We start from the raw sequence: 12,587 nt of genomic DNA, 5'->3' as shown, positions 1-12,587 counted from the left end.
CTTTCTCAGCCATGTGGGGACAGAGGAGGCCAGCATGGCAGGGGAGCATAGATATGGCTGGACTTCTAGGAGTGCCATACAGCAGAGAGGCTGAGCCCGTGAGCTGTTAGTCCAGGCAGAGCCAGGAAAGGGAGACACAGCCCTTCCCACCTTAGCCCAAGGCCAGGACATCTGCTGGAGAGAAGGAAAGACGCAAACACTCACACTTCCGAGAACTCTGGTTTGGGTAGTTAAAAGGAACTCATTCTAATGATGACCCTCCCTGCAGCTGGTACTGCCAGGGTTGGTTGCTGGGACTCTTGAAGGAGGAAATTAAAGACCCAAGCCCTCCTCTGGGGGAGCTACTGGTCTGTCTATTCCTTTTCTTGGCCAAGGACCAGCGATGAGGAAAGGTTGCAGGAGGGAGTCAGTAAGAAGGGAAAGAGGGTCTGAGTAGGTGTTCCCTGGGCTGGGGGAGCAGGCGCCCCTCACCGTGGCCAGACTATAGCTGTACAGAGCTGTGCAGTCTCCAGGTTCTCAGGGCACACGTAGAGCTCTGTTCCCTTTCCCACCTTTTCCTTCCCTCCAGGCTGCTTCCACAGGGGAGATTGCTTAAGAAATTAGTGGAATGTGGTTGTTAGCAGAAATTCTCTGATGCGGTTTAGAGGTTTCCTTTGTCGGGTGTCTTGACTTCTTACCTGGACTAGTAAAGCAGAGTGCTTGGCAGGGTCTGTGTTTCCTCTACATGGCGACTTGAACCCCAGCAGAACAGGAGGCTTCCTTCCAAATGCTTGCATCTGTTCCTCATCACTCTCAGGGTACAAATGTCTCCTCCTTCGGGGCAAAGCAAATCTTGTCACATCCATAGGTAGGCCTATGGAAAAGTATCACACAGGCATTTAGAAATATCACCTAAACAAGGGGGAACTTTTTTTTTGCTCTAGGATAGGAAGTTTCATTCTTAGATGTTGGGCATTTTTCAGAGCCTGACTTGATGGGGCCCTTCCTGGACCTTAGGGAGAGCATTTGTGGTCATGGGATTGGATTATAGGGAAAAGGAGTGGGACAGAGAGAGTTGCAAGATGAAGGCTGGCCTGAGCAAAAGCTGGGAGCCTTTCAGAGGTCTTTCTTCCAGTGGCAGTGAGAATAGATGGCAAGGGGGGGGTTCAAGTGGCTAAGAGGTGGTGCTCTGTGCTAGAGTAGGCTTCTCTTCCCTGCACTGTGCAGGCCCAGCTGTGCAGAGGCTTCGCACGGATGCTCCGCAGGAAGCGTGCTCCGGGTCCAGTACCGCTTAACCCTTCCCTGCTGAGACGCAGGCTAGGGCGCAGCACTCACCTGCCTACGAGCCAGCTCGGAGCGCTGAGTGAAGCTGGCCAGCTGCAGGCACGGGGGCGGGGGGAAGGACAGCCGTAAATTGGAGAGAGCTTGCTGCATCAAATTGGGCCACTTTTACTCAGTCTAGCCAACTGTTGCTACGCAGAAATGCAGACAGTGACGTCAGGTTTTCTAATTTTTCAAGAGAAAGGCCAGGATCTGACTTTTTATTTGTATTTTATTTGTACCCACCCACTTTTTAAACTGTTTGATAACTAATCCAAGTTTCTTAAAAATAAAGGGAAGCCAGATGAGACCTATTTTTACTCTTACAAACCATCAGCTTATGTCTTTGGGTATAAACTCTTTTTCCTAGGAGTTGAAAGTGAGGAGAAAGTGTGGAAAGCAGATGTTAGCCACCAGAGGTGGGTGGCAGGAAGACATTGATAATGCTTTCACTGGACCTCGTGTTGGACCTGCTCTTTGTTGTTGGGGGTCGGTGGTTCCTGTGCAGGGCGGAAGAAGCTGAGGGGCGGGAGGAGGAAGAGGGGCTGAATGAACATCCGTCTTTTATTTGCTTACAGCTGGGAAACCTTAGGAAGATGGTCAGTAGTGACCCTTTGTACCTTTCCAAGTCCTCAGAAAGCAATAGAACACAAACTTTCACACTAACAGGTATATAAACTAGCTTAAAATGCAAATTCCTAGGCCCTACTTATAGATTTCCTTTCAGGAGGTGGAGGTGGGGCCTGGGACTCTATTTTTAATAAGCACCCCACTGATGTGAAGGAGAGTGAGTGGATAGCAGAGTCAGACAGAGCTGAGCCTGCTCTGTTCCTTCACTAGGTGAGTGATCTTGGGCCAGTCATTTAGTCTCTCCGAACCTAAATTTCCTGATTGGAAAAATTGGCCTGCATCATCACTACCTTGTAGAGTGGTGAGAGCTAAATTAGAAGATGATTAGAGCTAATACAGAGTCTTGGCTCCAAGCTGGGGCACTGGGGTGGGCTACCTGGGCTCAAATTCTTGCAGGCCACTTTCTAGCCAAGTGACTCCAGGCAAGCAATTTAACGGCACTGTACCTTGGTTTCCGTGGTTACATGTAAATAATAATAGTACCTACTTCTTAGGGTTGTTACTAGGATTAAATGATTTAATATATGTGAAATGCTTATAACTTCAGCTATTATATAAAGAATGTAGGAACATGTCTTAATAAATGTACCTTTGTTTTCCTTAGGTCCCTTTACCATGGGTAACAAATAGGTTAAGGCTTACTTCAAATGTCACCTCCCTATGAGGCATTCCTGGGGTCCGCTTTTTACTTCACTCTTCTCCCTTTACAGTTATATCCTCCGGGGTCAGCGACCGTGTCTGAACGTTTTTATATCTTAGTACCTTACACGGTGCTTGCATAGAGCAGATGAATTGAATGACAGTAGTAACAGGGAGTCTGAAGATGACTCAAGGTCGGGAATGGACTGGTTGATTTCCAAATACCTAGAGAAGCATGATCTGGAAGAAAAACCATTTATTAAGCTTCTGTGTGCCAGCCAATCACATGAGGTAGGTCATATTATTATTATTGCTTTTACAGTGAGAAAATCAAGTGCTTGAAACTCACTTGTGCAGTGTCACTTTAACTATCAGTTGATAGAGGCAGGGTTGGAATTAGTTATCTGACCCCAAGTCAGGTGTTCTTCCCACTGCACCTCAAGTACCTGGGACGGTGATTTCTTCGTCTCAGTGCAGAGTTTGTACAATAACTCTAGGAGTGCTGTATTATAGTCCTTTTTCTGGGCAGTCTGATCTTCAGATGGTTGTCTGTAATTGGTTGGAGCTGGGTTTTTGAGCAACTCATGACTGGTGGTAGATGCTAATTGAACAATTTCATTTTCTAAACATGCAGTTTCTGCCTGGACTTTGCCATCGATGGGCCTAGGAACTAATGAAACAGCCTCTCAGCCCCCTTCTCTGCTCCATGCCCAGTGGGTATTTCCTCTAACTGGAGTATCTTCTCTCCTTACAGCCAGACTAGTTAAGGTGTCAGGCTGAAAGCATAGCTGAGAGCCTGGAGTTGCTCTTAGGGCCCTGGAAGAAACAGTGTCCCCCAGGAAGCCAGCCATGCACAGTGCTCAAGCCTGAGCTTCAGGTGTAAAGGGTTAGCCTGGTCCTTAGTTCCTCAAGCCCCTAGATATTCCCTGATCTGATAGACCTGGCCTGGAGAGAGCAGGTGGGAGGAAGGATGACAAGTTGGCATCTCTGTTCTTCTGAGTGGGCCTGTCTGGGTTCCTGGCAGTGCCTGCCCAAGATGCCTGAACTCTTAGGCCACTTTTGAGAATAGCAGCTGTGCTCTTCCAGAAGTGTGATCAAGAATCCTTGCCATGGGCCTCATAGAAATTTTGATCCACTCCTCTCTTGGTTACCTCTACACAGGATTTTTCTTCTTGGCCCAAGCAAATATCAGAGTCATCTGTATTTTTCCTTCTTACTAAGTCGGCTCTGTGTTCTCATATTCAACTACATAAAAGCATTTCTGAGCAGTGGGCCCATCCTCCTTAGATCGGAAATTCAGGGAAAGAAAGAATATATTTTTTATCATGTTATTTTAATATCTTTCAGTTTCTGGTCTTTCCCCAGATCTTCTGCCCTTTCCCTGAGGACTTGCCCTGGAGCCGCCAGAGCATGTCTAGTGTTGTTTTGATGGGTTATGATGGTTATTGTGACCATTGTTGCCATGGGCACAGTTGAAAGCTGATGCTTAGCCAGTTGATTCCTTGTAGCACTGTGCTCCCTGAGGACCCTGAGAACCGGCCTGGGAAAGCTTCCAGAGGCTGCCTTCTCCCTTCTTTCTGTTGCACACACAGCCATATGCCAAGCGCTTAACTTGGTGCTGGGCTGGGGCAGATAAAGAATCTCGTGAGCACCAGTGTGCACAGATGCTCTGGTGGCAGGATTGACTTCTCATCCTCATTATTATTATCATCATCACCATCATCACTAACATGCTATATACTTAGGTTTATAAAGATTTCGCCCCCCAACAGGTAGAGAAGGCTTTTCTCTACTTTATGAAGGATAGAAGTGAGGCTCAGGTTTGCTTTTCTTGTCATTGAGACCAATCACTTATTTGCACCAAGGTAATAAGTAAGATGATGGCTTCTAGGATTAAGGTCTTCAGTGGCTGTAAATAAATATGTTTAACTCTCACACCCAAGTGCATTTCATTTTGGTCAGTGTGATGGGAATGCCAGTCAGAGTGAGAGCTGCTGTTCAGCTTCCGTGGAGGGGTGTTAGTCCAGGCCAGAGTGTATATTCACATTGGAAATATGCTTGGTGTAGCAAGTGTGTTCTCTCTCACATCCACTCTCCAAGGCACTTAAAAAGATTTTTTTTGCCCTTAAGTTTTATTTTAACAGCTATAATGAGATATAATTAACATAATATAAAATTCACACATTTCAGTTTTTCGTTTGTTCACAGAGTTGTGCAGCCATCACCACGATCTAATTCCAGTCCTTTTTTTTCACCTCAAAAAGAAACCCATACTCATCACAGCCATTACCTATTCTGCCACTCTCAAGCCAACCTAGGCAACCACTAATTTACTTTCTGTCTCTCTAGATTTGCCTATTCTGGACATTTTGTAAAAATGGCACCAGGGTTCATGCATGTTATAGAATGTATCAGTACTTCTCATTCCTTTTTATGTCTGAATAATACTCCATTGTTCGGATCTACCACATTTTGCTTATGCATTCATCCATTGATGGACATGTGGATTTTTTCCACTTTTTGGCTATTACGGATAATGCTGTTATGAACATTTGTATATAGGTGTTTGTGTGGACACAATGTTTTTATTTCTCTTGGATATAAACCTAGGAGTGGATTATGCTAAGTCATATGGTAACTCTGCGTACAACTTTTCTGAACTGCCAAGCTGTTTTCCAGAATGGCTGCACCATTGTACATTCTCACCAGCAATAAATGAAGGTTCCAGTATCTCCACAGCCTTACTAGCATTTGTTTTTATCTGTCTGTTTCATTATAGCCATCCTGGTAGGTGTGAAGTATAATATTTTATTGTAGTTTTGATTTCTGGTTCCCTGATGACTAGTGTTTGTTTCATCAGCTGACTGTCCAGTTTTATATCTTTGGAGAAATGCCCATTCAAGTCATTTGTCCAGTTTTTAATTGGGTTATTTGTCTTTCTATTATTGAATTGAAAGAATTCTTTATACATTCTAGATACAAGCTTCTTAGCAGATATATGATTTGCAAATAATTTCCACTCATTTGTGGGTGTCTTTTAAGTTTCTTGGTGGTATTTTTGTAGCACAAAAATTTTTAATTTTGATATAATACAGTTTATGTCTTTTTTGTTGCTGGTCCTTTTGTTGTCATATCTAAGAAACCATTTTCTAATCTGATGTTACAAAGATTTACCCCTGCTTTCTTCTAGGCTTTGCTTTTGTAATTTTTTACTCTTATATTTAGGTCTGAGATCCATTTTTACTTGTTTTTTTTTTGTATGGTATGAGGTAAGGGTCCTACTTTATTTTTTGCATATAAATATCCAGTTGTCCTCACACCATTGGTTGAAAAGACTTCTCTCCCTATTGAGTAGTCTTGGAATCCTTGTTGAAAATCAATTGACCATGAACATTTGGGTTTGTTTCTGGACTCTCAGTTTTATTCCCTTGATCTCTCTTTCTATTCTTATGTCCGTATACACGATCTTATTACTGTGGCTTTGTCGTATGTTTTGAAATTAGTCTGAGTTCTCTAACTTTGTTCTTCTTTTTCAAGATTGTTTTGACTGTTCTGGATCCCTTGGATTGCCATAAAGTTTTAGGACCAGTTTGTCAGTTTCTGCAGATGATGGATATTCTGTCCATTTTTGAATCAATTTGGGAAATATTGCCATCTTAACAATTTTGAATTTTCTGATCCCTGAACATAGGATGTCTATTTATTTATGTCTTCTTTAATTTCTTTCAATGATGTTTTATAGTTTGCAATATACAAGTCTTGCATTTCTTTTGTTAAATTTATTCCCAAGTATTTTTCTAAGTATTCTTAGAAATACTAAGGTTTTGGGGTTTTTTTGCTGCTATTATTAATGGAATTATTTTTCTTGATTTTTATTTTCAGATTTTTTATTTCCAGTGGTTAGAAGTAAAATTGATTTTTAAAATATTACTCTGTATTCTGCAGACTTGCCTGACTTGATATATTAGTTAAAGAGTTTTTTAGTGGAATCCTTTGGATTTTCTATGTACATGACCATTTCATCTGCAAATAAGAGATAATTCTACTTCTTCCTTTCCAATCTGGGTGTACTGTTAAGTTTAACCTTTTTCTTCCTTTTATTATTTTAACATAAAGTAATGTTCCCTAAAGGATAATGATTTATTTGCTAACTCTGTATGGTACATGAATGGACGTTTTTCACTTTGTCAGTACTTAGATACCATATGTATATTCGTTTTATTTTAATGGATATTAGAAAAATATGATAGCTCACAATTTTATGGTGTTGGCTCAGATGTTACTCTATTAGAATATTCCTTTCTGAGTCTTCTATTTCAAATAACAGATCTTCTTCTCTCTCGCTCTACCTTGCTTCATTTTCTCCTTAATACCACTTATCATCACCATACATATTATACATAAATGTACACTGATGTATCACACCATGTGACATGTGCATGCTTATTGTTTGTTTTTCCTGTGATGTGATCTCCCTAAGGGCAGAGATTTTGTTTCATTGTTTGTTGGATGGCGGTGCCTAGAACATAGGTGCTCAGTAAATATTTGTTGAATGACTAAATGATTAATTATATAGAACAAAGTTAAGTCTTTTAAGACAAGCAAGTCAGTTTCAAGCTGATTCAAGAAAAATACTGAAGAAATAGTTATTCAGGAGGTATGCGAATAGGATGGAATTTGCCAAGGCTCTATGGCATGCTAGAAGTTTGGGAATCTTTAAGAAATGAGAAGAGGTAGGATGGAAATGGAATTTTGTGATTTTCTGTGAAGTGATAAGTTATCTGTTAGCTCACAGACTCATTGCCTAACCCAGATCAGGGGTCCCTTGAGGCTCTTAAACTATAACACATGGAATTAAATCTATGTGGGAAAGTGGTTCCTGCCACCCGCCGCAGAAACCCTCTTGGCAGTTTTGGAGGTCATCTGGAAATGTTTGAGGTACTTTGGCTGCCCGTGGAAACTTGGCTAATAGGCCTTCTTCTTTGCAGGGCTCTGGGTTTGCAGAGAGTAGAAATGACCATGACTGCCAACAAGAATTCCAGCATCACCCACGGAGCTGGAGGCACTAAGGCCCCTCGGGGGACTCTGAGCAGGTGAGTAGGGGAGCACTGCTGGGGGAATGGGGTTCACTGGAGGGTGGCATCAAGGGGCAGCCCCAGATGGCTTGGGTCCAAAATATAAATGCTTATCATCGTGACTCTGACAGTTGTCCAGGTGAATGATCTCGGCCTCATGCTGACTCTGAAGCAAAAGCCATCTCTAATATCTGTGCCATTTTCCAGTTTTATAAGTGTCCATAGGAGAGAGCAAAGGGACCCTTAAACAGACTTTGCTTTGTGTTGTGGGAGGAGCCTAGAGCTCCAGGAATGGAGCCAGCAAGAAGCAGCTGACATTCTCCTGGCTATATCCTTTTCCTTAAGATGGGGACAGCTTGGGGCCTGTGCCTGAGCTAGGCTACACCGTAGTGAGGGAGGTTGACCACACAGGGGGTCGGGGTGGGGAGACAGTTGTGCATGGTAACACAAGTTGCAAGCAGAGGTCTAGGTTCTACAAGAGTTTAGGCTGGGCTGTAAACAAAGCAGCGTGGGGAATTTTAGTCAGTGTAATCTATAATCCTCTTTCCTGGTTTGGTCTTCTTTTTAAAAGTGGAATGTAGAATGATAGAAAAACCACAGATTTTGAAATCATATACAGTTGGTTTCAAATCCAAGCTCTAACTACTCCCCAGATAGTGAGATCTCAGGGCATTTTTTTAAGCCCTCCAAAATCTTGAATACTCATCTATGAAATAATAGTAATAGTACATACCTCACAGAGTTGCTGTGAGGATTAAATGAGATAATATATGTCAGTGCTTAGCATAGTTTCTGGCATAAAGCTTCTCAATAAATGTTAACTCCCTTCCTATGATGGGATAAAAGCTTCTAGAGCTGGAAGACCAATGTGCAGCTCTCACCAGGGTTTCTCAAGTTTGGGTCAGGGCTGGATGCTGATGTCCTAGAAGAACCTCCGGGCTCTTTTATTAAAGCTATGTACCTTTCCTAGCCTCTTCTGCTGAATCTAAGGTGGATAAATTTGGCTTTGGGGACTTCAGCCACTAGAATGGATAGCTGCGAGAAGGATGCTCAGCTTAGGTTGGGGTAGGGTTGGTTCTGTTCTGGGTGTCTGGGCTGTGCGGTGCCAGGCTGAGTCCGGTGGGGTGTGGCACACTCAGGTCTGTCCAGAGGTGGTGGTAGATGTTTGGTTCATTCAGAGCCGGGATCAAGACATGGTTGGCAGAATGGGGCACTGCCCATTGCCTGTGAGGAGTGACTGGTGTCATTGAGGCAGGAGGAGTCTCCTACACCACACATTCAAGGTTTGGTCCTGGGGGAAATGGTCTGGATGGACTGTGCCAACCAGACAGAGACTGGTAGGTTCTGAAGTGTTAAGTACATAACAGCCTGGAACTTAGGCAAATAAATTAGATAGCCACCCTGTGGCAGCAAGACATACAAGAACAGCCCCTACCCCCTTCCCTTGCACTTCCTCTAACCTAGAGTTTCTTGCATACTTGCTTCCCTGAACTGGCTGAGGCGAAGAATGGCAGGAACCCATAACTTCTTGGGTAAAGCAGGTAGAAAACTCGAACTCTCCCTGGGCATGCTGGTGGGCACAGCAGGAGCAGATCTAGATCTCGGCGTCTTTGTCTCCCATTGACTGCTTCTGGGAACCACTCTGCTGTGCTCTCACCAGTCTGGTGGCCTGTCTTACTATGACTGATTTGGCAGATGTAGACTGGGAACTAAGGTTCCCCCTTTTTTTTTTTAAAATATGAGATTGTAGAAGTAAAATAAGCATTATTTGTGATTATATAGTTTTAGTGTTAATTTTAAAGAAATAGTATATTTAGAATCTGAATTAGAAATTACCATACCAGCAGCCCTAACTTTTTAAAATATTCTTTTTTCCCCCCAATTTCCACTATGTGGGGGGTAGAGTGGGAGAAGCAGATTTTACATCAAGTCACAAAGTGGAATCAGGACCACTGACAGGTACCTGTTTCTATTTGGAATATGTACCTACATGTTTTAAATATTTCTATTTTTTTATTTTATTTATTTATTTATTTATTTATTTATTTATTTATTTATTTATGTTTGAAGATTTTATTTATTTTTTTGACAGAGATAGAGACAGCCAGCGAGAGAGGGAACACAAACAGGGGGAGTGGGAGAGGAAGAGGCAGGCTCCCAGCGGAGGAGCCCGATGTGGGGCTCGATCCCAGAACGCCGGGATCATGCCCTGAGCCGAAGGCAGACGCTTAACGACTGAGCCACGCAGGCACCCCATTAGAAATTGCTCTTCCTTTAGCTTCCTGGCATGCTTGCCATCATAACATGATAGATGATGTTTGTAGATATCTGAGCCTCCGATGTGCCTAAAAAAAGCATTCTTCCAGCCTCCCATCTAGGTCTTCACCTCCCTTCCTTTTTGCCATACTTCATTCCTCTTTCCTGGGTTTTTGGCATGGAGTCCCAGGCCTCTGTGGCTAGCTATAACCTTCTCTAAGAGGCTACTGCTGGACTGTGGGTGTTATTATGAAAGTGTCATCTGGTGGGTTTGCTGGCTGTCTTCACCCCCAGCCGTATCTGGGTGGTGCTCTTTGGGCTGAGTAGGGCAGTAAATCACCAGTTCATTTAGGAAGTCATTGTCAGTGAACTCTGAGGGCTTTCCTCTCAGGTGCCAGGCTCTGTGGTAGACAATGGGAGAGAAAGAATGGTCCATTCTCTTTCTTCAAGGTATTTACAACTTGGATTAATGACCTTGGCACCTGGATCTCTTAGTCTGACCTTTTGGTAGATGTTTGGCAGTGACCTGAGGCTATTTTTTATCATCACTAGCCTGGGGGTCTCAGTGGGAAAAGACTCCTTGGTGTGTCGGGAACTTTAGTTGGGGACTGGAAGGCTGCTAGGGTCTGGGAAGGCTGGATGTTTGACTTCCTGGCTGCTTTGGGGACCCCCACGTCATCCACATGGAGGCAGAGGAACCCAGTGGTAGTAAGAGGCATTTGTGTCTCACTCTGGGGGTAGGAGGTACTCTGGGGCATGGAAAACTGGTGGAGAAGGGCAGACGGGACCCTGTGGAACTGCCAAGATGGGTATTTGCAAGTTTTTGTCCTTAACTTGAATGAGACTTCACCTGGTGTGGGTTAGAGATCCTGGATTCCGTTCTATTTTTTGTTTTATGGGTATTTTGCTAATTTATTTCCTTCCTTTTCCTCTGTAGCTCAGTCAGGGTATGGAGGAGGAGGAAATCCAAGCCTTTTCATTTGACCACCAAAGTTTTGTCCTTTGCTAGGTTTTGGTCTCTTGGAGTAGGTTTCCCTTTCTCTTTGTTGATGAGGCAGCGTGGGCATGTTGCTTCACACTTAGCTGCCAGATAAATCCTCTCTACATATGATTCCACTCCAGCTCATAAGATTTGACTCTATCCAATTCTGGGAGTCAGAGGGGGGATTCTCTAAGCTCCTATATTTCAGAGGCCAGGCTTTGTGATGTTGGTGTTGATGACCTGGGGTGAGACTAGAAGCAGTGTGGTGACTCGCAAACAAGGAAGTATTATGCTTAAAGCTAATTCAGCCACCTAAATGAGGTGAACTTTACTACTTGTTGCTCTCGGGAGATTTCACTTGTGCTGTAAGGCCTGGCAGGCAGCAGGGGCTGTTCTCAGAAGACTCATCATGCCTGCTGATTTCCTTGACAGCTTCTTCACTGTGAACCTCCAGCACCTGGGTCATTGCCCCATGGAGATAACAGGCTATCAGTATTGTGTTTGGGAACCTTGCCTCTGGATATAGGTGTGAGGAACCTGGGTGCCTATAAAAGTGTAGACTTCTTGGGGTCACGGACTTTGGTTCACTTCTTTCCATCTCCCTTGAGCCTGGAACAATGCCTGGTATGTGGGAGATGATAACTATTTATTGACCAGTTGATTAGATGTCTGGGTGGGGAACGTCTTTTAGCATAGGCTGCTGTGCTATTTGAGTCCTCGTAGTACCTTTTTTAATAGGTCTTACCAACTTGGGGCTCCCTTTCTATTCAGTCCCCAGACTCTTAGAAAGGCAGAGCTGAAAAGAACCTTAGAGCTCATGTAGTCGAACCCACTTGTTTTACAGATTGGGAAGCTGAGACGTAGAAAAGAAGAGGTGCTCCCTCCAAATACAAAGCTAATGGGAGAAAGAACTCAAGGCTTGCTCTCTTGATCCTTCTGTGTTTTGTTGTACCACTCCATTCACCTCCCTCTAAACATTCCTGGGATCTTCCCGCTCAAAAACTGTTGTCAAGTATGATATGGTCAAACTTGGCCTAGCTTGTAAGGCTTTCATAAAAAGCCCTGGTCTGCCTTTCTACTCTTATCCCTCACTGTTGTCTAATGAAAACCTTCCATTTCTGCCAGTCTAGATGCAAGTTTTACTTCCTTCCCAGTGCTTTTCTTAACCACCCAGCTATGAAGGATTTTCCTCCCCTCTGTATTCACTTGCAGAACCCTTGGTTTGGAGTCTCCAAACAGCACTTATCATCTAGTACCTCATAGGGTGGATTTTCATGGGGGTCTTATTTCTGCTACTCTGTTGGGACTCTTTGGAGTCCCAGCACATACTCTTTTGGAGTGTTAGAGTTGCAGGGGCCTTGGGATTCATTCAGTTACTTGATGTTACATATAAGGAAGCTAAAACCCACATTGCTAACTGACAGTAGAACCATCATTTCAACTCACATTTGCAGGTTTCTGTGCAGAGGAAGGCATTGGTTTGTAATATGGTGAAATCCAGAGAGGTCTTGGGGTCCCACTGCTAAAGTGTGCACGGATCTGAACCCTCTGCTTTAGATTTCAGAAAGAGGGTAAAAGCTAGCAGATAGGGAAAATCTCTTGAGAGTGGTGGCTGTGGGTAAAAGATAGTGCTGCAGAGCCTGCCCTGGTGTGGCAGGCTACTTCTCAGGAGGACCTGTTACCCGAGATGCTTCCTAGAATCCAAC

At 43.7% G+C, this 12,587-nt stretch overlaps 1 protein-coding gene across 9 annotated transcripts in view; it reads left to right on the top strand.

Moving 5' to 3' along the window:
- DENND2B (DENN domain containing 2B) overlaps positions 1 to 12,587 on the top strand; it is a 165,713-nt gene that overhangs the window by 105,175 nt on the left and 47,951 nt on the right. For 8 of the 9 annotated variants that reach the window (XM_057316977.1, XM_057316978.1, XM_048217044.2 and 5 more), the window contains one exon: positions 7,557 to 7,661. In XM_057316977.1, the coding sequence (XP_057172960.1) occupies positions 7,557 to 7,661 (105 nt within the window). Of the gene's footprint in view, positions 1 to 2,468; positions 2,860 to 7,556; positions 7,662 to 12,587 lie in introns of those variants that run through there. The other variant, XM_048217043.2, reaches the window with a different exon arrangement.

Source organism: Ursus arctos, unplaced genomic scaffold, assembly GCF_023065955.2.
Source record: "Ursus arctos isolate Adak ecotype North America unplaced genomic scaffold, UrsArc2.0 scaffold_22, whole genome shotgun sequence".
In the NCBI taxonomy this organism is placed as follows: domain Eukaryota; kingdom Metazoa; phylum Chordata; class Mammalia; order Carnivora; family Ursidae; genus Ursus; species Ursus arctos.
Note: the sequence above shows the minus strand (reverse complement) of the source record. Positions and strands in the feature narration are given on the sequence as shown.